We start from the raw sequence: 26,077 nt of genomic DNA, 5'->3' as shown, positions 1-26,077 counted from the left end.
TCTAATAGACAGGCAGGCCATCTCCATTGCTAGCTTTTGGCTGAGGTCTGCAAATTGTCTAATCCTTGTTATTTTTTTTTATCAACTTTCTAACTACCCATAATTGCTACAAGGCTTTACACAGGCATATTTCCTGTTGATAAGCATTCTTTATTCTTGCCGGATAGATAGACACACCCAATTACACTCTTCCTGATTTACTTTCAAGTGGGTGCCTGTTTAGCAGCCAGCCCATCAGACATTATTGATATTTTGCAAAAGTCGGTCCTTGGAATCGGCCAGCAAGTTTCAGCCGGCCTCTTTTTACGCCTGGATTTAGCTGCCCTTGGACCTGAAAGGAGACATCCCCCCCCCACCCCGAAGGAGGCGTAAACACGGCCTGTGACTTGCATGCACCATCCCCATGCGGCGAAATGGTCCAATGTGCGGAAACGGCTTCCTTCAATGAGTGGGCGGAGACATTTCAGGGCCTTCCTCCGGATGGAAAGGAAACGGGGGCCTATGGAGCTTTGGGGGAGCCCAGCTTGGCTTCACGGCGGGATGTTTAGGGGCCGCAGCGCCTGGTTCTCGCAGAGCGTCCCCCCAGAGATCCGCTGCCTTTGGGGTGAGGGGCGACGGAGAGGGAATCCCCGCGGGGGTGGGTGGGTGGGTGGGAAAGGGAGGAAAACAGGGGAAGCCTCCACTGGGGTGAAGAGGCCCAAGGCTTCCCCCAGTGGACGTGAAGGGCTGCTGGTGAGCATCAGCTAGGTCAAAAGAGTCAAAATGGCGCCCGTGCCATTGAAGCCACGCCCACAGGTTTCAAAACTTGTTCGCGGCGGCTGGGGGCATGGACCGAGAGCCCCCGCAAAGCCCGAGGAAAGTTTCTCTGCCTGGAAACAATGAACAGCTGGTCCTATTTTTAAGAACCATTACAGGTAGCCCTTCGAAATTTAATGTCTGCAAAGACGGGCAGCATTTCCGTCGCTAAACAAGGCGGTCATTAAGTGAGCCGTGCCTGATTTCATGGACTTTTTTGGGGTTTTTTGCAAACCACTACAGTCGTTCAGGGGATCAAGTTAAGTTGTTAAGCGAATCCAGCTTTCTGCCCTGGACTTCGCTTGCCGAAAGCCACCCCATGTGTAATCCTGGGGACGCTGCAACCTGTGTCATTACATCTGCCGAAATTTTAATCACCTGACCGTGGGGATGTTGCGACCACCGTAAGTGCGAGAACAGGTTGTAAGTCACTTTTGGGGGGGCACTGGAACTTCAAACAGTCACTAAATGAACGAGTTGCAAATCAAGGACGACCTCTGTCAGGATTTACCCGGGGCTTCCAAAAAAAATCTATCTATCTATCTATCTATCTGTCTGTCTGTCTATATCTCTATCTCTATCTCTATCTCTATCTCTATCTCTATCTCTATCTCTATCTCTATCTCTATCTCTATCTATCTATCTATCTATCTATCTATCTATCTATCTATCTATCTATCTCTATCTCTATCTCTATCTCTATCTATCTATCTATCTATCTATCTATCTATCTATCTATCTCTATCTCTATCTCTATCTCTATCTATCTATCTATCTATCTATCTATCTATCTATCTATCTATCTATCTATCTATCTATCTATATTACTTTTCAGTCTTTTTCCAAGAAAAAACTAACTATTGGAAAACCCCCACCATTTGCAAAGAATATACTTTACAGGCAGTCCTCGATTTACGTCTACAACTGAGCCCCGAATTTCTGCTGCCAAGGGAGACGGTTGTTATTCAGTAAACTTTGCCCCATTTTTTTATACCCTTTCTTTCCACTGTTGTTAAGCGAATCCCTGCAGTTGTTAGTAAAACCGTTGTTAAGTGAATCTGGCTTCCCTGTAGCCTTTTGCTTGTCAGAAGGTTGCAAAAGAGGATTAGGTGATCCCCAGGACACCGTGACCGTCATAAAGAGCGGCCCGAGCGCCTTGAATTTGGGTCGCGGGTCCAAGGGGATGCCGCCGCCGTCGTAAGTGTGAAAAACGGCCATTAGCCGCTTTTTTCCCCCAGGGGTGTCACTTCGGTCACTGAATGAACTGTTGTAAGTCGAGGACCACCTGCATTGTGACTTCACGTTTTGTGTTGCATGACCAAGGACGTTCCCTGTGATGTTTTTTGTGCAGTTGGTGAAGGAGGGGTGATTGTGAATTTGGAAGCTGCCGATTATCTCTTCAGCAGCGACGCGTCTCACCCGGATACAAAAAGGTATCGCAACTCCGCTTGGATCAATATCTTTTTTAGATTAGACTAGCTGCCCGGGTATTTATTTATCCTAATTCTGTATTAGACGAGTAAAGGAATGAATACATCTATTCCATTTTTTCCTGCTGTGAGTATTAGAGATGAAGAATTGCTTTATATTACCGACTCACGGACTTACCAGAAATGCTCTGCTTTCTTCAAATCTTCCCTACACAATGTAAGCAAAAAAATTAAATTGTTTTCACCTGACTTCCATAATTTTCCTTCTTCTTTGCCTAGGATATACCAAAGTTTAGACTATCTGGAGGACCGAGTCACAGTCTTCATTCCTGCTTTCTTACCGCGAGTATCGACGGCAAAATGAAAAACACCGTAGCTCTGGGACATTTTGTCTCCTACCAGCCAGCTTACAAAAAGGTATGGAGTATGTATGGAGCAGAATGAGCAATAGGTATAATAATAATAATAATAACAACAACAACCGCAACAACAGCAGCAGCAACAGCTGTCCGTTCTGGGTCCTTGGGGAGGACTCGATAAGTGGACAAAAATGCCAGATCAGGTCTAAACATCTGTTTGACAGCTCATCCTTGTTCTTATATTTGTCCTGTGGCATTCTTTAGCACTAAATTCAACAGATGATGTTTTCTTTCTTTCTTTCTTTCTTTCTTTCTTTCTTTCTTTCCTTCCTTCCTTCCTTCCTTCCCCCTCTCCCTCCCTTCCTCCCCCTCTCTTTCTTTCTTTCTTTCTTTCTTTCTTTCCTTCCTTCCTTCCTTCCTCCACCCTCTCCTCCCTTCCTCCCCCCTCTCTTTCTTCTTTCTTTCTTCTTTCTTCCTTCCTTCCTTCCTTTCTTCCTCCTCCCTCTCCCTCCCTCCCCTTCCTCCCTCTCTCTCTACTCTCTCTTTCTTTCTTTCTTTCCTTCCTTCCTTCCTTCCTCCTCCCTCTCCCTCCCTCCCTTCCTCCCTCTCTCTCTCTCTCTCTCTTTCTTTCTTTCTTTCTCTTTCCTTCTTTCCTTTCTCTCTTTTTTCTCCTTCCTTCCTTCCTTCCTTCCTTCCTTCCTTCCTCCCTCCCTCCCTCCCTCTTTCTTTTGCTATCACCAGAGAGTAAACAGGAATTCCAGGAAATCAATATTCTTTGCCTCTGTTTATTATTCACTCCGAAATGATTGCAAATGCTCGTTGTCAGGGGTGGAATAGCTCTCTAGAAATATGTGTAAAATTGTCCATGTGACCAAGATGTTCAAAGTACTTCCATTCCTTCCGCTTTCTAATAGATGCCTGCATGCTTGCATGAAATTTACTCCTTGCTTTTTGCTCTGGGTGAATTACTGTATATTAGACCACCATGTCCTATAGAAAAGAACAGCTGATATGTTTAGCAAGAAAACTCCATCAAGCAGTTCAGTGGTGGGTTTCAAAAATTGTTTGAACCTACTCTGTGGGTGTGGCCTCCTTTGTGGGAGTGGCTTGCCGCCCATGTGACTGGATGGGAGTGGCTTGCCGCCCATGCGACCGGATATGAAGATGCCGACGACACTTGTCAGAACCACCTTAAATTACCTCTCACACAGCACTGGCATGCATGAGAATATGATGTAAACTTGTTTTTTTAAAGGCGTCTTTGGTTTGCGTTAAAACAACTTCAACACACGCAATGTTCTGATTGCACCACAAACCCAGTAGTCATCCTTACCTTTCACAGAGGCACTGAGTTTTATAAATAGGAGCATGATAGTGTAGAATAATCATATCCAAGGACCAGTGGTGGGTTTCAAGAAATTTTGGAACCTCTTCTGTAGGTGTGGCCTGCTTTCCGGGTCCACTGGTGGAACCTCCTCTAACCGGTTCGCTAGATTTGACGAACCGGTTCTACCGAATAGGTGCGAACTGGTAGGAACCCACCTCTGAAACAGTTGCAACTACATATATTATAACGCTAGATTATATAATGGAGTGTGGATTTTCACATTTATAGTTATGCGTGCAAATGAGATCCATTTGTTTTTCTAATTAGATCAGATTTGGGCCATATTGTAAGCATGGGATGAATCTTTTTAAAAATTTCCCAGGTGGGGAGATAAATTTCCAGATAAGGCTGGAAAATAGGTGTTATTATTCTATTATAAAAGATGCATCGTATTTAATTGCTGTGCCCGATCAATTTGGCAGCCAGTATAATTGCTAGTGAAAAATGGCCCTGTTATTACATTAATAAAGAAATAACTTTTCCCTTCCTGAGTGGTTTTTCTTTTTTACTTTTGCCCACTGTAGAAATTAGAGGAAAAATTGGCCCCTTTATATGGGAACAGATAACCAGTCCACTAGAGGACTTACACTACAGTCCGCTTATATGCCAGGTAAGAAAAATATCTAGAAGGCAAAGTTAACAATATTATTATTATTATAAAACCCAAACTACAAGTATTTTCTATTTTATAACAATATTATGGCCGGGTATTTTGAATGTTGTTATTTTCCCTCGGGCAAAATTGTTCATAGAAGGTGACTACTGCCCTATATAAGATAATAAGATTAATGGGGTGATTGAATTTCTTTTATAAAGTGGCATAGCCAGATGGAGTAATAGGAAATTAGAAATTAAGGTTGTTTTTCTGCCCACAGTCTGGTCCAACGCCTGAGTCAAAAAGCATCCAGGAGCAAGAACGCTTAAGAGACAAGAAAGAACTGGATAAATGGTACAAATCTGAATGGAATCAACAGTAGGAGATTGATATGTGTTGAATAGTAATGTATTGACTGAGAATGACTACCGTATATACTCAAGTATAAGCCGAGTTTTTCAGCCCACTTTTTGGGCTGAAAAAAGCCGCCTCGGCTTATGCTCGAGTCAGTGAAAAATTTGCCCGAAATGGAGGAGAAAAAGGGGCGGGGCCATGCCACTGGGTGACGCTCGTGAATGGCCCAGTGCCCCTGTGAGTTTCCCCTCCCTCTGTGTCAGTTTGCCGCGCAGCGCGCACCGCACCATCCCCCCTCCTCACGTTCTAATGTAATGCAGGGCTGTCTTACGATTCCCCTTCCTCCCCCTCCTGCCGCTCTGCAACAATGTCCCACCTCCTCCTTGTTATGGCAAGCAGCCACATAACGATGTCCCAGAGCTAGTTTACTGTTTTTCTTTGAAATAAATATTCAAAAACATTATTGGTATCTATTTTTATTTTTGAAATTTACCGGTAGCTGCTGCATTTCCCACCCTAGGCTTATACTCGAGTCAATAACTTTTCCAGTTTTTTGTGGTAAAATTAGGTGCCTCGGCTTATATTCGGGCTGGCCTATACTCGAGTATATACGGTAATTAGTCTAATTCATTTGTTTCTCCTGGCTCTTGAAAATGGTTAAAAATCCTATAACCTTGATTCTTATTTAGCAAGATGATAGATGGGAAAAATAATAAACTGGAATTAAAGCACCCCTTCTTACTGTATTTATCAATAGAGGGGCTAGACTAGAAGGCCTTCAAGGTCCCTTCCAGCCCTAGAATTCTAATATTTATGGTTTTTTACAGCCAAGGTCCAAGCACAACTGAAACAAGAAAGCTAACCTACATTCCTCTTCAAGATTATCCATCAAGTAACATGGTGACAGGTAAATAAAACAGGTGATGAATGAGTTATTAAGACACATAACTCAGGAGATCAGTGACTAGGTTCTGCATTCTAATATCTCAGGAGGCTGGACAAATGGTTAGAGGATGTTGTGGGAGGATGTCTGTCTCTCTCTCTCTCTCTCTCTCTCTCTCTCTCTCTCTGTATCTATCTATCTATCTATCTATCTATCTATCTATCTATCTATCTATCTATCTATCTATCTATCTATTCTATCAACTATCTAATCTATTTCTATCTATCTGCCTGCCTGTCTATTTATCTATATCTATCATCTATCTTCCATCTAATCTCTGTCTGTCTTTCCTATCTATCTATCTATCTATCTATCTATCTATCTATCTATCTATCTATCTATCTATCTATCTATCTATCTATCTATCTATCTACCTAGCTACCTAGCTACCTAGCTACCTAGCTACCTACCTAGCTAGCTATCTAGCTAGCTATCATCTCTATCAACTACCTAATCTATTTCTGTCTATCTATCTGCCTGCCTGTCTATTTATCTATATCATCTATCTATCATCTATCTTCCATCTAATCTCTGTCTGTCTTTCTCAGCTATCTATCTATCTATCTATCTAACTATCTATCTATCTATCTATCTATCTATCTATCTATCTATCTATCATCTCTATCATCTACCTAATCTATTTCTGTCTATCTATTTGCCTGCCTATATCATCTATCTATCATCTATCTTCCATCTAATGTCCGTCCGTCCAACCATCCATCCATCCATCCATCCATCCATCCATCCATCCATCCATCCATCCATCCATCCATCTATCTATCTATCTATCTATCTATCTATCTCTATAATGCATATTTACTAGCATTTCTTTCCTAGGTTATACCTCTGGAAAAGCGATGAAGAAATTTCTTGGGGAGATACGAGATTTCATTCCTGGTTGCTCTGGTTATTTAGCATACTGGGTTCCAAACCAAACCAATGTTTTCTCTGATGTGAAGATGACATTAAAGAGGACGTCATGAATCCCTTTGGATCCTTAGGAAGAACAAAGTTTGTTTCTCAATTAACTTCCCTGCAGTTTTTATTCCTCCACTCCCCCCGTCCTCCCCCAAGTAGAGTTTGGAACGTTATTCTTGCCAAAGTTGTTAAGTGCAAATGTTGTGAAGTTTCGCGCTGCTCTTTGTGTTGATGATTCAATCCGACTAATTTAGGGCATGTCCTGTTCTGAGAATTCCAGCTATTAAAATGTTGCAACCGTTTAATGAAATCGATGCGTTTTAGATTCATTGTGTTTTGACTTTTGCTCTGCCATGAAATACATTTTTATTTAGATTTGTTCAGATCCCGCCTTTATTATTTTTATAAACAATGCAAGGGGGAGAATATATTTAACATTCCTTTCCCAGGGCCGGATTTAGATGAAAAGAGGCCCTAGGCTATTCCACTTATGAGGCCCCTTCACCTCCCATTTTTAAGTTTGTAAATTACATGAGAGACAATAAAATACATCATTACTGTGATATATATCAATATATATCAATATATATAGCTGGCCTCCTGACGGAGGGCGGCTCTGCTCTGCGGCAAAGGCAGCGAGGCCAGCCGCCTTCCCTGCTGCGCTCAGCTGCCCGGCTCGGCCCCCTCGCCCTCACCTGCCTGGCCGCTAGTGGGCTCCGCGTCGACGGGGAGGCTACTGGGAGCGGCCGCGCCTCTCGCCCGACCGCCGGTGCCGGGAATGTGGGCGGGCTCCCCAACTGCCGCGGCGCTGGAACGATCTTAACCAATACATTTTTATCTTTGTTTATTAGTCATATGCGTAGAATTTCTCCTTATTTTCGGTTCAGTGTTTTAGTGTTCACTGTTTTTAAGAATAGTGTAACTTTAATTTTGCTAACAATTTGAATGTAGGCCCCTCTTGATCTTGAGGCCCTAGGCTGAAGCCTAGTTAGCCTATAGTTAGCGCTCTACATGGGGCTGCCCTTGAAGAGTGTTCGAAGACTCCAATTAGTCCAGAATGCAGCCGCGCGAGCGATTGTGGGTGCACCAAGGTACACCCACGTTACACCTATCCTCCGCGAGCTGCACTGGCTACCTATTAGTCTCCGAATCCGCTTCAAGGTGCTGGTCGCTACCTATAAAGCCCTACATGGCATCGGACCTGGGTACCTGAGAGACCGCCTCCTGCCGATTACCTCTCTCAGACCAATTAGATCGCACAGGTTGGGTCTCCTCCGGATTCCATCTGCCAGCCAATGTCGGCTGGCGACTCCCCAGGGGAGAGCCTTCTCTGTTGCAGCTCCGGCCCTCTGGAACAAGCTCCCTGTTGAGATCCGGATCCTTACTACCCTCCCGGCCTTCCGCAAAGCCACCAAGTCCTGGCTGTTCCAGCAGGCCGGGGGTAGCTGAGAAGCATCTACCTCCACAGAAATTGTGAATGTTGGTTTTGTTTTTAATATGTTGTCTTTGTCTCGTTCCCCCCTTTCCCTTGTCTTTTGTGAGCCGCCCGGAGTCCTCCGGGAGTGGGCGGCAAACAAGACAAATAAATAAATAAATAAATAAATATAAATAAATATAGGAAAATCCGGCCCTGTCCTTTTCCCATCTCTGTTCCCAACAACAACCCTGTGAGGTGGGTTGGGCTGAGAAAGAGGGAGTGACTGGCCCAAAGTCCCCCAGTTGACTTTCCCGCTTACGGAGATACTAGAACTCACCGACTCCTGGTGATTGCCCTGAAGTCACCCGGCAAGCCGGTTTTGATTAATGTTTGGGAATATCAACTGTTGGTGTCATCCAAAATTACTGCTCACAGGGGTCTTTTCCAGAGGGGCAAAAAGGATCTAAATTGGGAGCAAGTCATTATTTTTAAAATATTAGCCTTCTCTGCCAGGCGCTCTATCTGTAGTGGTGAATTAGTGCCAGCCTTATCCAGGCTATGCCAGAAGGTGGAAGCATTGTGCCAGCCTGAACTGATCTCAAAAAAAAAAAAAAAAAAAAAAAAAAAAAGAATTAAGCAATATGAATACTCGAGTTAGTATAGAATAGAATTCTTTATTGGCTAAGTGCGATCGAACACACAAGGATTGTGTCTTAGGTGCAGATGCGCTCAGTGTACATAAAAATAAAAATAAAATAGAATATATTCATCACGAATCATAAGATACAACACAGTGATAGTCATAGGATACTAATAAGCAATCAAAAGATACTAGGAGACAAATAAAACAATAGACATCGTAGCGATAGAAACAACAAGTTTATAGTCATTAGTTGGAGGAGGTAGGTAATAGGAAGGATGAGAAGAATAATAGTAATATAGTCTTAGTAAATAGTTTGAGAGTGTTGTGGGAATTAGTGGTTTAGCAGAGTGATGGCATTTGGGGAAAAAAGGTAATATATATGGTAGAATAGAATAAAATAACAGAATTGGAAGGGATTTTGGAGGTCTTCTAGTCCAACCCCCTGCCTAGATAGGAAACCCTATACCATTTCAGACAAATGGTTATCCAACATCTTCTTAAAAACTTCCAGTGTTGGAGCATTCACAATTTCTGGTGGCAAGTTGTTCCACTGATTCATTGCTCTAACTGTCAGGAAATTTCTCCTTAGTTCTAAATTGCTTCTCTCCTTGATTAGTTTCCACCCATTGCTTCTTGTTCTGCTCCCTGGTGCTTTGGAGAATAGCTTGACTCCCTCTTCTTTGTGGCAACCCCTGAGATATTGGAAGACTGCTATCATGTCACCTATGGTCCTTCTTTTGATTAAACTAGACATACCCAGTTCCTGCAACCGTTCCTCATATGTTTTAGCCTCCGGTCCCCTAATCAGTGGTGGGATTCAAATAATTTACCAACCAGTTCTCTGCCCTAATGACCAGCTGGGTAGGCGGGGCTTGGTGGTCATGTGATCATGTGGGCGTGGCCAAGTCATTGTCACTCAGGTCGACGGGCACTTCGCCTTAGTTGTTACAATGGTAATAAGGGTTAACGGGAGAGGCAGTTTCTGTAAGCAGGGCAATCAAGATTAGGCTAGAAACAACACCAGAATGTTTCCTTCCTGCCTTCCTTACAGGATTAGCCCTTTAAAGTGGGAAAAACCAAAAGATTTCTTCCAACAACCGATTCTCCAAACTGCTTAGAAAGTTACCAACCGGTTCTCCCGAATAAGTGTGAACTGGCTGAATCCCACCACTGCCCCTAATCCTCTTGTTTGCTCTTCTCTGCCCTCTTTCTAGAGTCTCAACATCTTTTCTACATCGTGGCAACCAAAACTGAATGCTGTATTCGAAGTGCGGCCTTACCAAGGCCTTATAAAGTGGTATTAACACTTCACGTGATCTTGATTCTATCCCTCTGTTGATGCAGCCTAGAACTGTGTTGGCTTTTTTGGCAGCTGCTGCCCACGGCGGGCTCCTATTTCAATGGTAGAATTATAAAGACCCCTTGGAAGAATGCAGTGACCAACTACTCCATATTCTCACCTAGAAAACGACAAGGTATTCAGGGGAAGCACCTGTAATTCAGCCCAAGTCATAAGACAGATTCTCTCTTCTAATGCCCAATCCATCTCATATGATATCAACTCACAGTTCATGATTGTGAATTAGTCCTCAATGCGCAAACTTTTTTTCAGCGACTGTTCAAACGTACAATGGCATCGAAATAAAACCACTTAAGGGCCAGTCTCCGCACATACAAACTTCGTAGCATCCCCATGGTCACAAGTTCAAAATTCCATTGTATTCATGACAGTTGCATAGTCCTTGGATCATCTGATCCCCAATCTGTAACTTTACCAGATGGCTTTTGACAAGCAAAGTCAATTATTTTTGGAGGGAGGGGGGAATGCCAGGTTTGCTTAATGACACATGATTCATTTCTCAACTGCGGGGATCCGTGCTTTTTAAAAACAGATTAACAGAGTTGGAAGGGACCTTGTAGGTCATCTAGCGGCTAGCCCAACCCCCTGCTCAAGCAGGAGACCCTACACCATTTCTGACAAGTGGCAGCCCAGCCTCTTCTTCAAAGCTTCCAGTGATGAAGCTCCCACAACTTCTGAAGGCAACTTCCGTTCCATTGGTTCCATTCTTCTCACTGTCAGGAAATTCCTCCTTATTTCCAGGTTGAATCTCTCCTTGATCAGTTTCCATCCATCATTCCTTGTCTGACCTTTGGGTGCTTTGGAAAATAGCTTGACCCCCTCCTCTCTCTCTGGGGCAGCCCCTCAAATATTGGAAGATTGCTGTCATGTCTCCCCTGGTCCTTCTCTTCACTAGACTAGCCAGGCCCAGTTCCTGCAACTGTTCTTCATATGTTTTAGCTTCACGACAGTGGGGAAGAAAGAGTCGTCAAACAGGGGGGCAATTCAACAACAATGCCTTGCGTAGCAAATTTTGAGTTCAGCTGTGGTTGTAACTCCAGGACTGCCTGTATAATACATTTACGGGGCAGATGGGAGGGGGGTTTAAAGAGAGAGAGAGAGAGGGAGAGAGAGAGAGGAGAGAGAGAGAGAGGGGGGGGGGAGGATAAATCTGTAAGGACACACGTTCTTACAAATAAGAACTCTTCAGTTTAACGCTATTCAACCCATTGCGATTCTCTTCCTGGACCACAAGCCAAGTGATGTGGTCAAATCTCTTTGTCTGGGAATGAGTTACGGTGAAACCAACGTTTTGTTTTCACCTGTTTTGTGCCGTTGGCAAGTGGGTTTCATAACATTTGGCAAGGGTGTGCCTTGTAGAATAGCCATGTGTGCATTCCTTCGCAGAATTGCTTCAATTTCTTGATTCCCTTTTAACCTTGCAAGCAAATAACCGCATGAAAACGAGACTGCCCTTCCCATGGACCAACCACATAATTAGGAAACATGACAGCGGCCTTCCAAACTTTGATGGGGCTCCGACAAAGGCCGAAACGATTTCCCAAAGCACCAAAAAGGCAAGATGAGAAAGAATGGCTGGAAAGGAGAGAAGCAACCTATCGCTAAGGAGAAACGTCCCCAACGATGAGGATAATTAACCAGTGGAACAGCTGGCCACTAGAAATTGTGGATGCTTCATCACTGGAGGTCTTAAGAAAAGACTGGCCAACTACTGGTCTGAAATAGTACAGGGTTTCTTGCTTGAGCAAGGGGTTTGGACTAGAACCGTGGTTCCCAAACTTGGCAACTTTAAGACTTGTGGACTTCAACTCCCAGAATTCTCCAGCCAGCAGAGCTCTGCTGGCTGGAGAATTCTGGGAGTTGAAGTCTACAAGTCTTAAAGTTGCCAAGTTTGGGAACCACTGGACTAGAAGACTTCCGAGGTGCCTTCTAACTCTATTATTCTATACTCTTATTATTTTATGAATTTTGAGCCCCATGGTGAATATAGAAGAACCTCCAGGAGGAGCCCTTTGATAAAACTTGTGTGTGGTGTGTGAGGGAGGGAGCGCGAGGAGGAAGTGGAGGCACAGACGTGTGGTTTCAATTCAGCAAAATGATGGCTAGATATGATTTCACAAAGGAGATAATGCTTTTAAATCTCTAAGGCATGACTGTGCTGCAAAAAAAGGGGGGGGGGGAATTAATTTTAAAGCCAGCCACTGTTCTCAATTATTAAGCTAATTTACAGAGGTAGGGAAGGCGAAAAATGCCAAAAATTCCTCTTCCAATTTAAAAGAATCTTCTCTTCTCTCTCTCTCCCTGGAGATTGGGAGGAATTGAACGACTTCTGTTAGATTGGATTACAGAGTTATTGTTTCGTTAATTAATGGGACAGATCACAAAAAGCTTCTGCCATCAGAATTAATTCACTACTACGCTAGATGCCATAAAACCCTTTGGCTGGAATTGTGATTTCTTTAATTTCCAACACACAGGAATTATATTATTATTTTCTTAATTACCAGCATCAAACGCAGGTTAAAAAACAGGCCCAGGTTTTCATTGGGTGGCTGTGGATGTTATTTAAATAAAAAAAATGTCCACGTATTGGTGCATCCCATTGAGATAGCACGTTGGGTAACTCTTAAAAGTTCAGTGTGTGGGGTCCTTGGTGATTTTTGAGCTTGGTGGTTTTCTTGCTGATGTCTTATGACCACACCATGTAACATCTTCAGTGCACTAATCAGCATACACATCAGTGGAACAATGATGATGTTATCTAGTTTGGTCATGAAATGCCTACGAGGTGAAACACAACCCTGATGCGCCCTCAATGAAATTGAGTTGGAAATCTCTGTGTCAGGGGTGGGTTCCGGCTTCTTCTACTGCCGCTTCCCTCCGGGATGCGTTTTGTGCACACGCTTGTAGTAAAAAATGCTTCTGCACATGCGCAGAAGCAAAAAAAACAAGATGGCAGCTCCTACGGCGCTGCTATAAAAACTGTTTGGGGGTGGGGCCAGCCTAATTACTACCTACTTGGCCGAACCAGTCCGAATCAGTAGGAGCTCATCTCTGCTCTGTGTTAGATGCAGTCAAAGCTAGAGATAGGCTCATCCACATTCCGTTTGGCCAGTGGTGGGATTCAGCCGGTTCGCACCTATTTGGGAGAACCGGTTGTTAACTTTCTAAGCAGTTCGGAGAACCAGTTGATGGAAGAAATCTCCTTTTGTTTTTTTCCACTTTACAGGGCTAATCCTGTAAGGAAGGCAGGAAGGAAACATTCTGGTGTTGTTTCTAGCCTCATCTTTATTGCCCTGCTTACAGAAACCGCCTCTCCGGTTAACCCTGATTACATTGCAACAGTTGATGCGAAGCGCCCATTGACGTGAGTGACGTTGAGTTGGCCACACCGACCCAGTCACATGAGGGCCATGCCTACCCAACTGGTCATTAGGGCAGAGAACCGGTTGTTAAATTATTTGAATCCCACCACTGCATTTGACCACGTTTTCCCCTTAAATCCCAGCTCTTCAACCCTCCCCACCATTCCCCCTCCCCTTCTGTCTTCCTTCAGGACTTGTCTGAAACATCTGACAACTGTGTGGCATTTGGCAATGACCTTAATTGTCTCTTCCCTTTCATAAACGGCGTGCCGTGACATGCCCCAAAGGTTATGCCACCCGGTGCTGTCAAAAGGCAGTCCTTAACAGCAGATCTGAATTTCAAATAAACTTCCAAAGTCTTTGCGTGGTTTCTTCGTCTTTCTTTCTTTTTTACAATATCCTTTTCTCGCTTGCATGCTGGAGATTTTCCTTGAAAGAAGCGTAGGGGGGTGGGGGGGGGAGGAAAAATGGATGATTTATTTATTTATTTTATTTTTTATTTATTTATTTTATTTGTCAACATGCACAAGGTCACAGGTATTAGTATAGTCATGGACATTTTCACCTGAGCTTCAGTGGTGGGTTCCTACCAGTTCGGACTGATTCAGCCGAACCAGGAGTGGTTTGGCCGGCCTGGATCGCTGGAACCAGCAGTGACCCAGCCCTGCCATGCCCCCGAACCGGTTCTCCTACCGGGCCGCCATCTTGATTTTCGGTTCTGCGTATGCACAGAAGATTTTTTTTTAATACAATTTTTTATTTTATCAATTTCATATATACATTCACAATGATATGATCTCATAACTGTTATTAATAATATGTATTTATAACAATTTTTTCCCTACAGTTGACAATATACTTGAAAATTGCTTTCTTACCATCCCATAGATCCATCTTATCTTACAACGGTCCTACTTCTTCTTCCCTCCCTCCCTCTTTCCTTCCCTCGTTTCTTCTCTCCTACTCTCCTTCCTTCCCTCCTTCCTTCCCTCCCTCCTTCCCCCTTCCCTCCCTCCATTCTTCTCTCCTTCCCTCCTTCCTTCCCTCCTTCCTTCCTTCCCTCCTTTCTTCTCTCCTTCTCTCCTTCCTTTCCCCCTTCCTTTCCTCCTTCCTTCACCCCTTCCTTCTCTCCTACATTCCCCCCTTCCTTCCTTCCTTCCCTCCTGTCTTCTCTCCTTTTCTCCTTCCTTCCTTCCTTCCTTCCTTCCTTCCTTCCTCCTTCCTTCCTTCCTTCCTTCCTTCCCTCCTTTCTTCTCTCCTTCTCTCCTTCCTTCCCTCCTTCCTTCCCTCCTTGTATGCACAGAAGAATTTAATTGGCACAAGTTTATTTCTTTTTCTAACATTTTGTGCATCCACAGACCTATTTTTGTGCAAATGTGCACGCAGCAAAATTTTTGCGTGCATCGAACCGGCAGTAATGCTGGGAGCGACCCACCACTGATGAGATTGGTACAAACAGATGGATATGAATAAGTATAAGATTGCCATGAACACATAAAACAAGTGCATATCAATGGGGGCAGTAGGACAGGGACGGTAGCCACACTGTTAGTCAACCCCTTCCCCCCAACCTTCTCCTATTTGATGGATAATAGGTGACTAATTGTGAAGTTGTGTTGATCCAGTGGCTTTGTGGTCCATTGGCTACGATTAGTATTAACGGGAGAGTCTCAGCTGTGAGTAATAATGATAAAGAGCAGGGAAGCAATGAGTAATAGATAACTAGCTGTGTAAATCATTGGAGTTAAGCATGGATGCTGAAATCCGGCCTGTCACTTTTAACGGCTCACTTAATATATTTCTCACCTCGTTGTCTCTCCCTCTCGCCAAAAATCTTTCTTAGTTGAATGCAGAGAACTCAGTTTGAATGGCCCTCAGCCTCCCTGGATAGAACATTAACACAGGCAGTCCTTGACTTATGACCACAATTGAGACCCACATTTCTGTTGCTAAGCAAGACAGGAGTAGAGTTTTGCTCTGTTTTGCAAGCTTTCTTGCCACAGTTACTAGCACTAGCACTTAGACTTATATACCGCTTAATAATGCTTTACAGACATCTCTAGGTTTACAGTGTCAGCATATTGCCCCCAACAATCTGGTTCTTCATTTTAGCAACCTTGGAAAGGTGGAATTTGGTGGCTCAGTGGCTAAGATGCTGAGCTTGTCGGTCAGAAAGGTTGGCAGTTTGGCGGTTCGAATCCCTAGCGCTGCGTAACGGAGTGAGCTCCCGTGACTTGTCCCAGCTTCTGCCAACCTACCAGTTCGAAAGCATATAAAAATGCAAGTAGAAAAATAGGAGCCACCTTTGGTGGGAAGGGAACAGCGTTCTGTTCGGCAGTTTGAATCCCTAGTGCCACATAACGGAGTGAGCTCCCATTACTTGTCCCAGCTTCTGCCAACCTAGCAGTTTGAACGCATGTAAAAAATGCAAGTAGCCAAATAGGAACCACCTTTGGTGGGAAGGTAACAGCGTTCCTTGCGCCTTCTGCATTTAGTCATGCCGGCCACATGACCACGGAGACGTCTTTGGACAGCGCTGGCTCTTTGGCTTTGAAACGGAGATGAACACTGCCCCCTAGAGTCGGGAATGACTAGCACGCATGTGCAAGGGGAACCTTTACCTAGAAGATCTAACCTGGCCTGTTTACCTGCATCTATGTATACAGGCCTCATAATTATTTTTCTCTCACCTGGGTATCCTTATTTGAGTTCTATTTTTTTTAAAAATACCAGCCCTCCAGGGAACTGGTGCCAAATTAGGTTTCAAAAGTTAAAATCAACATTACAGTTGAATAAATATGCTTGCCACATGCAACAGGGTGATTTGTTCATTTCGCTCTAAAAAAAAAGGGAATCCGTTATATTTGCCTGGGGGTGTTTTGGGGCTTGATATGAAAAGGCCTGAATCCTTTGGAGTCATTTACTGAAAAGTTCAGACAACGTTTAAGAGCCATAAAACCAATAATTTTGAAGAACCTGTTGCACACCAGGCCATGGGTTTTTTTTAAAAAAAGATGCACCCTCAAGAAATTGTGTACCAGCTTTGCACTCATTCCTAAGAAAAGGCACCATTTATTTTTCATCAAATATCGTCACATCAAATCAACCGCCAATTTTTAGCCTTTTCTTTCTTTAGTCCTCTAAGCTTACACAGTTGTCAAACTTATTTGATCCCCATCTCCAACTCCATGAAGAGTTAACTTCCTTTAAGCCTGAGGGTTAAATCTGCTTAAATGGTGTAAAACCAGGCCTCCCAAAGTTTTTGTAAAGCCCACCCAGTAATCAGGCGGAAAAACTTAATGTACAGTTACAGCTTAAGCTGGTTTATCTCCCCAATTAGTCAACTAACGGTTAAAGTCCTAAATTGTTGGTTCCCAAGGTTGATTCATGAGGAAGCTACCAGATCTTTCTCTGCAGAGCATCCTGGAAAATTTTTATTCTCAAGTAGTTCAATTTTTGATGTCCATTAAAAAAAAGGTATAACTTTATACCCATATTTTCAGGCACCGCTATTTTTAAAGTTTGTGATGAAGTTGTATATCTAGATAGATAGATAGATAGATAGAGATAGATCAATCAATAGATCAATCAATAGATAGATCAATAGATAGATAGATAGTATAACCTTTATTGTCACTGTACAAAATAAATACAACGAAATTGGTTTTAGCCTCACAAATAGATATAGATAGATAGATGATACTGTAGATTAGATAAATGATAGATTAGATAAATGATAGATTAGATAGATGGATAGACAGACAGACAGACAGACAGACAGACAGATAATAGATAGATGATACCATAGATTAGATAAATGATAGATTAGATAGATGATAGATAGATATAGATGATAGATAGATATAGATGATAGATAGATAGATAGATAGATAGATAGATAGGTAGGTAGGTAGGTAGGTAGGTAGGTAGGTAGGTAGGTAGGTAGGTAGGTAGATAGATAGATAGATAGATAGATAGATAGATAGATAGATAGATAGATAGATAGATAGATAGAATAACCTTTATTGTCACTGTATGTATAAAATAAAAACGAAATTGGTTTTAGCCTCACAAATAAATATAGATAGATAGATGATACCGTAGATTAGATAAATGATAGAATAGAATAGATAGATAGATAGATAGATAGATAGATGGATGGATGGATGGATGGATGGATGGATGGATGGACGGACGGACGGACGGACGGACGGACGGACGGGCGGGCGGGCAGGCAGGCAGGCAGGCAGGCAGGGAGATAGATAGATAGATGGATGATAGATAGATGATACATAGATAGTATAATCTTTATTGTCATTGTACCAAATAAATACAACGAAATTGGTTTTAGCCTCACAAATATAGATAGATAGATAGATAGATAGATAGATAGATAGATAGATAGATGATACCGTAGATTAGATAAATGATAGATTAGATAGATGGATAGACAGACAGACAGACAGACAGATAATAGATAGATAGATGATGCCATAGATTAGATAAATGATAGATTAGATAGATAATGATAGATAGATATAGATGATAGATAGATAGATAGACAGACAGACAGACAGACAGACAGACAAACAGATAGACAGACATAGATATGGATGGGTGGATAGATAGAGAAAGAGAGATGAATCAATAGTTACATAGGTAGATAAAGAGTCAGGGATGGATGGATAGATTTTATTTCAAGTGAGGAAAGAGAAAAAGAATGCAGCCAGATAATATGCTTATTACGTAATAGTATTGAATATTAGAAATTTTTCCACAGGGCTTACAACATACTATGTGCTTTATTTATTTATTTACATTATTTATATGTCCACCCATGTTAAAATTAGAACTCTTGAGTGGCTCACTATCATAAGATTAAAACATTACCCTACACAGAATCACAAGAAAAAAATAAATAAAAGATAACGCTGCTATAAGCAAACTCCCTTTGAGGCACTTGTCATAATACAGCACTGAAAACTTTATTTCAATTTTTTTTTTGTACCTGTTCTGTTATTCAGGGCATCTCTACAAAAGAGGTGGGCCTTCTACCTGGGACTTTTACTTTTTTTGCAACTCCCCCCTCCCCACAATCCACCTCCCCCTGCTTCTCTCCAATGGAAACTTCCCCTGCTCGATTTGACTCAGTAAAAGTTTTTGCAAGTTTTGCTTCGGCTAAATGTAGTAACTGGTATTTCTCCATACTCGTTTACCCAAATTATGAAAGCTTTTGGAGTTGCATAACTCTCTTCTTTAATCTGCTACGAATTTGTGCCTTCTCATCTTTATGGAATGACAGAATAGCCTAGATATCCCACCCCCACCCCCCCTCCGTATCATTCCAAGATTTGATCTGTCATTTAATAATCCTTATCTTTAATGTCCTGCCTTATTTCATTTTTTTGTGTGATTAGTTTACAGAAACTGTAAAAGCCACCCGTATTTATTTTGGAAAGGTGCCTCTTTTTGGGGCACAAGACATGCAGTTCTGTGGTTCTTTCAAACATTATGTGAAACAAACCATTGTTTGCTGAGATGAAATCCCTGGGCTAAAAATCTTTCCCTGTGTCTAGCGGAGTGCCAAATGCTAGCTTTCTCTTTCAATTTTAACTACAACGTTGAGCTTGTCAATCAGAAAGGTCGGCAGTTTGGCAGTTCGAATCCCTAGCACCGTGTAACGGAGTGAGCTCCCTTTACTTGTCCCAGTTTCTGCCAACCTAGCAGTTCGAAAGCACGTAAAATATGCAAGTAGAAAAATAGGAACCACCTTTGGTGGGAAGGTAAAAACGTTCCTTGTGCCTTCGGCATTGAGTCATGCCGGCCACATGACCATGGAGATGTCTTCAGACAGTGCTGGCTCTTCGGCTTTGAAACGGAGATGAGCACTGCGCCCTAGAGTCTGGAATGACTAGCACCAGAGGTGGGTTCCTGCCAGTTCGCACCAGTTCGGTAGAACCGGTTCGTCAAATCTACCGAACCGGTTAGAAGAGGTTCCACCAGTGGACCCGGAAAACTGGCCACACCTACAGAAGAGGTTCCAAAAATTTTTGAAACCCACCACTGACACACACACACACACACACACACACACACACACACACAGGCAAACAGACAGACTCACACAGAGAGAGAAAGAGAAAGAGAAAGGAAGAAAGAAAAAAAGGAAAAAAGGAAAAAAAGAAAAAAGAAAGAAAAAGTGAGAGAGAGATGAAAGAAAAAAAGGAAAAAGGGACAGAGAGACAAAAGGATGGAGAGAGTGAGAGAGAGTGAGTGAGAGAGAGAGAGAGAGAGAGAGAGAGAAAACACATGGCTGGCAAGCCACTCCCACAAAGGAGGCCACACCCACAGAGTAGGTTCGAAAAATTTTTGAAACCCACCACTGACTAGCGCATATGTGCGAGGGGAACCTTTACCTTTTTAATAAACTCTAAAGTAATTGCAAATTATGATGTATTTGAAACCAAGCCAAGTTCAAATCATGGTGCTACAGCTTGAAGCAAGCCTTTGCTTAGAAATACTATTACCTGTGTGCTCTGTTAATATGTAGGCAAATCAGGCATTAAGATTTAAATCAGTGACCTCCAACCTTTTGAGCACCAGGTACTGGTTCCATGGAGAGAGGGGGCATGTTTTTGCATACTTGTCTGCGTTCCGGGGATGGTACATCACTTGTTTGCACACCACAGCTGGCACGCCACAGCCCAGTGCCAGTCCATGGATTTGGGGACTCCTGATTTGAAGTGTGCTTGGCAAATGAGCAGAATTGAGTTTAGGATTCCATTTTTGTTGTGGCCTGCCAGCAGCCAGTGGAGCTGGCAGCAGAGTCGGACAGTGAGGAGGTTGGGGAGGAACATGGGCCAGTCCTGGAGTCTGGGGAAGGCTCTGATGAGGGCTCCGTGTCAGAGGGCAGAGAGGGGGCCAGAGCCATATGCCAGTTATCAACTGCCTTCAGAGTCAGACATCAGTGAAGCAGACGAACAGCTGGAGCCTGTTCCCAGCGTGCGCATGCGCAGAGTTGCCAGAGGAAGGGAACAGTTAAAGAACAGGGGCTGACTTGGGAGTAAGGCAGTGGTGGGATTCAGCCAGTTCGCACCTATTCAGGAGAACCGGTTGTTAACTTTCTAAGCACTTTGGAGAACTGGTTGTTGGAAGAAATCTCCTTTTCTTTTTTCCCACTTTGCAGAGCTAATCCTGTAAGGAAGGCAGGGAGGAAACATTCTGGTGTTGTTTCTAGCCTCATCTTTATTGCCCTGTTTACAGAAACTACCTTTCCGGTTAACCCTCATTATAACAGCTAAGGCGAAGCGCCCATCGACCTGAGTGACATTGAGTTGGCCACACCCACACAGTCACATGACCACCTAGCTCCACCTACCCAGCTGGTCATTAGGGCAGAGAACTGATAAATAAATATATATAAATATAATAAATGAATGAAATGAATGAATGATTGTTAAATTGTTTGAATCCCACCATCAGAGTAAGGCCACAGGTGGATGTTGAATGGCCTCTCCCAGCGGAAAGAAAAGAGGAGCGAAAGGGGAGGGGAGTTTGCAGGAGACAATGAGTTTGATTAATTGATTAATTGGTTAATTGGTTCATGACTCTCCGAGACTCCTGGCCAAGTTTTGCAGAGATCGGCCTGGCAGCTCTCCAAGCCAGATAAGTTCTGTGACTGTAAATCCTCCCTTGAAAGACTTTGCTGGATGTGAATGAGCAGAATTCACAGTCAATTAATAAAAGGGAGTTTTTGTGGGGACCAGGAGTTTGCTTCCTGCTCTTGAGAAGCCTCGGCCAGAACAACTTTGCTTTTTTTTTTTTTTGTAATATTTCACCTTGGGAAGGAAGTCTTTGAAGATTAACCACAGTTAAACACACATTGGTTACGATGCTAACCTGCCGTTAATTAGAAACTGAAAGAAAAGATTCCAACTGCTGGCACGCCTGTTGCAAGGCTTAACGTTTATCCATGCTGGCCTCTCTCACAAGAAAGCACAAATGCACCCTGTGTGTTTCTAATAACCACATCATTTGTGTGTGGACAAGAAGAGTTTTTCAGCTTTGGTTCATCTATCGGTGGTGGGAACTCAGTTAACTTTGAAACAAAGCTGGGTTAAGCTGTTATGGCGGCAACATAAGAGCCGAGGAGGCGCAGTGGTTAGGGTGCAGTACTGCAGGCCACTTCAGCTGACTGTTATCTGCAGTTCAGCGGTTCTAATCTCACCGGCTCAAGGTTGACCCAGCCTTCCATCCTTCCGAGGTGGGTAAAATGAGGACCCGGATTGTTGTTGGGGGCAATATGCTGACTCTGTAAACCGCTTAGAGAGGGCTGAAAGCCCTATGAAGCGGTATATAAGTCTAACTGCTATTGCTATTGCTAACATGCAATCTTGGCCCCTGAGATTTTTCAGAGGATCTCAAAGTTTAAATCTGAGCACAAATGACTATTTTTACTACTGGTAATCCTTGACGTACAACAGTGTTACTAACTTAGTAACTCCGATGCTTCGCTTAACCACTGTGGCAAGAAAGATACTTTATGGAATTTATTAATAGAAAGACAGGTCCTTGGCAGCAATCCAGCACAGATAAGCCTTGGCAGCAATGCAGCCTGCCAAGCTCACAATACTGTTCTCCAAGATTAGTTAATGCGTTGACTTCTGCAAAAGGGGCGTGTGCACAAGCATTCCTTTTATAGTCTGGAGAGGAGCTTAATGACCACCAGCTGAGTGCAATTACCTCCTGTAATTGCGTAATTGTTCCTTACGCCTATTAGCTCTCCGGTGCCGGTCATCTAGGAACAACTCCCTTGGCTCCTCCCCACTGCTGACGTCCGGATCACACTCCCTTGTCTCCTCCCCACTGGTCCAAGGCTCAGGCGCCTCCTGGTGGCCAACCAGCCTCTCTGTGCCCTGCTCGGCGTTGGAACCCTATCCAGGGTCCTCCACATCCTCCAAAGCCGACTCATAGGGCCCCTCGCTGTCGGAGTCTGGTGGCAGCTCCAACGGCTCCTGCTGGGCCACAACACTCTTAGTAGCCCCCAACCTTTGTCAATGGGACATTAAAGGCCTGGGCCAATCTATTCTGCATAACAAAGGTAGTACATCAGCCAACAAGGTGACAAAACTTTGACTCGAAGCACAGCCTAGAATGTTGCCCCTGCATGGCCCCATCATGGGAGTCTGACAACTACTTTGAATACAAGATCAAGATCAAAGGCCAGAGAGGGCATAAAACCAGGGACTTTCAGCATCTCAGCCCTTTTTCTTCTTCACCCAACATCTTGAAGCATGTGATCCACCCTTTCCCCCCAGGAGCTCAAGCCATGTGGTCCTGTCCACCATTAAACCACCTTTCCAAGCAGCCTCCATGTCTCCAGTGTCTTTTTCCCCTACTTGGAGCTGAACCCGGAAGGACGTTTCTTCCAACAACAGGAAATATTGAAAGGAACATGTCCTCTTCCGTAGAAATCCGCATGCAAATTCCTTCGCCTGGGTGACGACATCCAGCTCAATAAAAGAGCAAGGCATGAATTCTGAAAAGATGAATAGTAATTCAATAGTAATAGTGTTTGCTCCAAATAAGCAATTCGTTACGTACCTCGCCACCTGCACAGGCAATAAAAGAACGCAGCGAAAGAGGCCTTTATAGAAGGTGACTAACCAAGGTATAAATGCAGGGCATTTGAACGCAGAAGCAAAAGAATTGGGTAAAAGTTAACCGGTTACTCAACACTGAAAGTATGGAGAACTGATGAAGCAACATCAGCCAACTGCAGGAGAGAGAGATCCTTTGTTCTTGGTTTCTTGGCCTCTTGACCAAGTACTTTTTACTGAGTACCCCAATAAAAAGCAATCAGAAAACCTGCACCTCGTGCCTGGCGTCCAACATTGGCTTCATCGGCACCAGGCTCAGACCCGAATTGGGGACACCTGCTTGAGTTGGTGGGGTCGGACTAGATGACTTACAAGGCCCCTTCCAATTTTGTTACTCTGTTATCCTCCAAAATTACTTTCTGGACAAGGAAAGGACTTGGGATTGCCCACAAGTACTCCGTATAATTGTTTCTTTTAGGAGACTATAAGGCAGCGGTTTTAGCTTTTAGGCGATAAGGACGTAGCTGTTTTTGCTCAACCCATTTAATTGCAATGCTTAATAAATCACTATAAAAAAGGAATGCTGAAGAATAGGTTCCATTTTTTTATGTGAAGCCATGCCTTAAATTCCACAGTGCGAATTGTGTACAAATTGTACCTATTATGCAACATACAGACACAGAGAGACCTACACAGACAGACATATATCACTGCCTTTGGCATTTGACGGTTGCTTGGACAATGATGGAAACCTTTCCAGTTAAAGAGAAAGATGTAAATCTATGTCCCCAAATTTCACTAATCACAGCATGGCTGAACAATGACACAACGGTGGAAATGAAGAGAAACTGGCAGGTTGCCTTGAAAGATTTATTAGAATTTGGCCAGGATTCACAGAACATGGAAGATGCTCAGGTCAACTCAGCTTTCCTTTTTAATTGGGGAGGGGGGGAAATGGAAGAATTGAAGTTTTGAAGCTAACAACTGGATGGACCATTTCCCATCTGTCCAACAATACTTAACAGGTCGATTCAAATGAGAAATTAGGGGGAATTTGATTGACACCGAGGGGTCAGCATTGATGGTTAGTAATTGCAGACTGGAGCAGGAGTCTGGGGCATGCCCTGTTGGCCTTCAGAAATTAAGAGAAACTTCGTTCTAATCTTTGCTTTTCCTCCTTGGAGATAGGTGATACTATAATACTTTAAAGACCCATTGTTATTCGATAGATAATTATGAATTTAAGGACATAAGGATGGTTACAAATGAAAGAATATTAATGGTAATTTGAGCACATAATGCTCAATGACAGCGAAATATCCAGTTATGTTTAATGTAAACCAGTGATGTGAATCCTAAGAATTGATGCACAAAAACTTGTAACCAAACGACATGCTTGAGGAAACGGAGGAAAGGTGTTCTTTTTTCTTCTCTTGCTTTGTTTTGTATGTGTTGTTTTGTTTAAAAAGAATAAAAATATATATTAAAAAAAAAAAGAAATTAGGAGAAACGGGTGCTAGAATGGCCACTGTAGTCCACACTGGTTTATAACAAGAGCGGAGGTGGCGCAGTGGTAGGGTGCAGTACTGCAGGCCACTTCAGCTGACTGTTATCTGCAGTTCGGCGGTTCTAATCTCACCGGCTCAAGGTTGACTCAGCCTTCCATCCTTCCGAGGTGGGTGAAATGAGGACCCAGACTGTGGGGGCCATATGCTGACTCTGTAAACCGCTTAGAAAGGGCTGAAAGCCCTATGAAGCGGTATATAAGTCTAACTGCTATTGCTATTGCTAAACTGCCTGATTTCCACACTAGATTATACTGATTTGATTCAGGATGGTGTGATTAATACATTGGACGGATCCAACCCTCAGCCGTTGTTCCCAAGCCACAACCGCAAAGTTGAACTAACCCAAAGCCAATGACTTCAGGACGTTGTGCGGACCCTTGGACTCAGGGGTGAAATTCGATTTTTTTTACTACCAGTTCTGTGGGTGTGGCTTGGTGTGGCTCAATGGGTCATGGCTCGGTGGGCGTGGCAGGGGAAGATTACTGCAGAATCTCCATTCTCATCCGACTCTGGGGCAGCCAGAGGTGGCATTTGCCAGTTCTCCGAACTGCTCCGAGGTGGCGCAGTGGGTAGAGTGCAGTACTGCAGGCCACTTCATCTGACTGCTATCTGCATTTCAGCGGTTCAAATCTCAACGGGTCAGGGTTGACTCAGCCTTCCATCCTTCCGAGGTGGGTAAAATGAGGACCCGGATTGTTGGGGGCGATATGCTGACTCTGTGAACTGCTTAGAGAGGGCTGAAAGCCCTATGAAGCGGTATATAAGTCTAACTGCTATTGCTACTCAAAATTTCCGCTACCGATTTTCCAAACTACTCAAAATTTCTGCTACCGGTTCTCCAAACTACTCAAAATTTCCACTACTGGTTCTCCAGAACCTGCTGGATTTCAGCCCTGCTTTGACTCAACATGCCACACTTTGGATGGAAGGCACTTCCAATTCTCCACCCCCAAAGCTGTCCTCCGGCTGGACACAGAATTGTGCCAACACTGCCAGAGACGGTTGGTGCCATGCAGATCACAGAGGTCAGAAGAAAACACGCTGATCCCTTGCACTGTTGGAAACTTGTGCCAGCCCTTTGTCAAGGGCTATTTTTTGGAGGGGAGAGGAATAAACTTCAGGGACCAGCCTCAAATTGGGGGTGGGGGTGGAGGGAAGGGATTGATCAATGGATTCACCAATCATTGCAAAGTATGTGTGGCCTCCTCTTCCTTCTCATCTTCCTGCAATTGGACTTCTTCCCCCTTCTTCATTGTCTCCTCCTCTTCCTTCCCCCTCCCCCTCATTGTCCTCTTCTCCCCCTCTTCTTCATCTTCCCCTTCCCCGTCTTTTCCCTCTCCCCTT

General features: G+C 43.6%; 1 protein-coding gene across 1 annotated transcript; it reads left to right on the top strand.

Annotated features, from left to right (window-relative positions):
- Positions 1-540: 540 nt before the first annotated feature.
- On the top strand, positions 541-6,846 carry TERB2 (telomere repeat binding bouquet formation protein 2). The gene is made up of 6 exons (XM_032233128.1): positions 541-604; positions 2,147-2,228; positions 2,505-2,580; positions 4,847-4,944; positions 5,748-5,827; positions 6,701-6,846. The coding sequence occupies exons 1-6, from the start codon at positions 541-543 to the stop codon at positions 6,844-6,846; spliced, it is 546 nt and encodes a 181-aa protein (XP_032089019.1).
- Positions 6,847-26,077: the final 19,231 nt, after the last annotated feature.

The sequence above is a fragment of the Thamnophis elegans genome, chromosome 16 (genome assembly GCF_009769535.1).
Source record: "Thamnophis elegans isolate rThaEle1 chromosome 16, rThaEle1.pri, whole genome shotgun sequence".
In the NCBI taxonomy this organism is placed as follows: domain Eukaryota; kingdom Metazoa; phylum Chordata; class Lepidosauria; order Squamata; family Colubridae; genus Thamnophis; species Thamnophis elegans.
Note: the sequence above shows the minus strand (reverse complement) of the source record. Positions and strands in the feature narration are given on the sequence as shown.

Coding starts and splice junctions, on each gene's coding strand:
- TERB2 (XM_032233128.1), top strand. CDS start 541: ATGTTTAGGGGCCGCAGCGCCTGGTTCTCGCAGAGCGTCCCCCCAGAG. Junction 2,581..4,846: donor TCTTACCGCGAGTATCGACG/GCAAAATGAAAA, acceptor TTCTGCCCACAG/TCTGGTCCAACGCCTGAGTC. Junction 5,828..6,700: donor ATCAAGTAACATGGTGACAG/GTAAATAAAACA, acceptor TTTCTTTCCTAG/GTTATACCTCTGGAAAAGCG.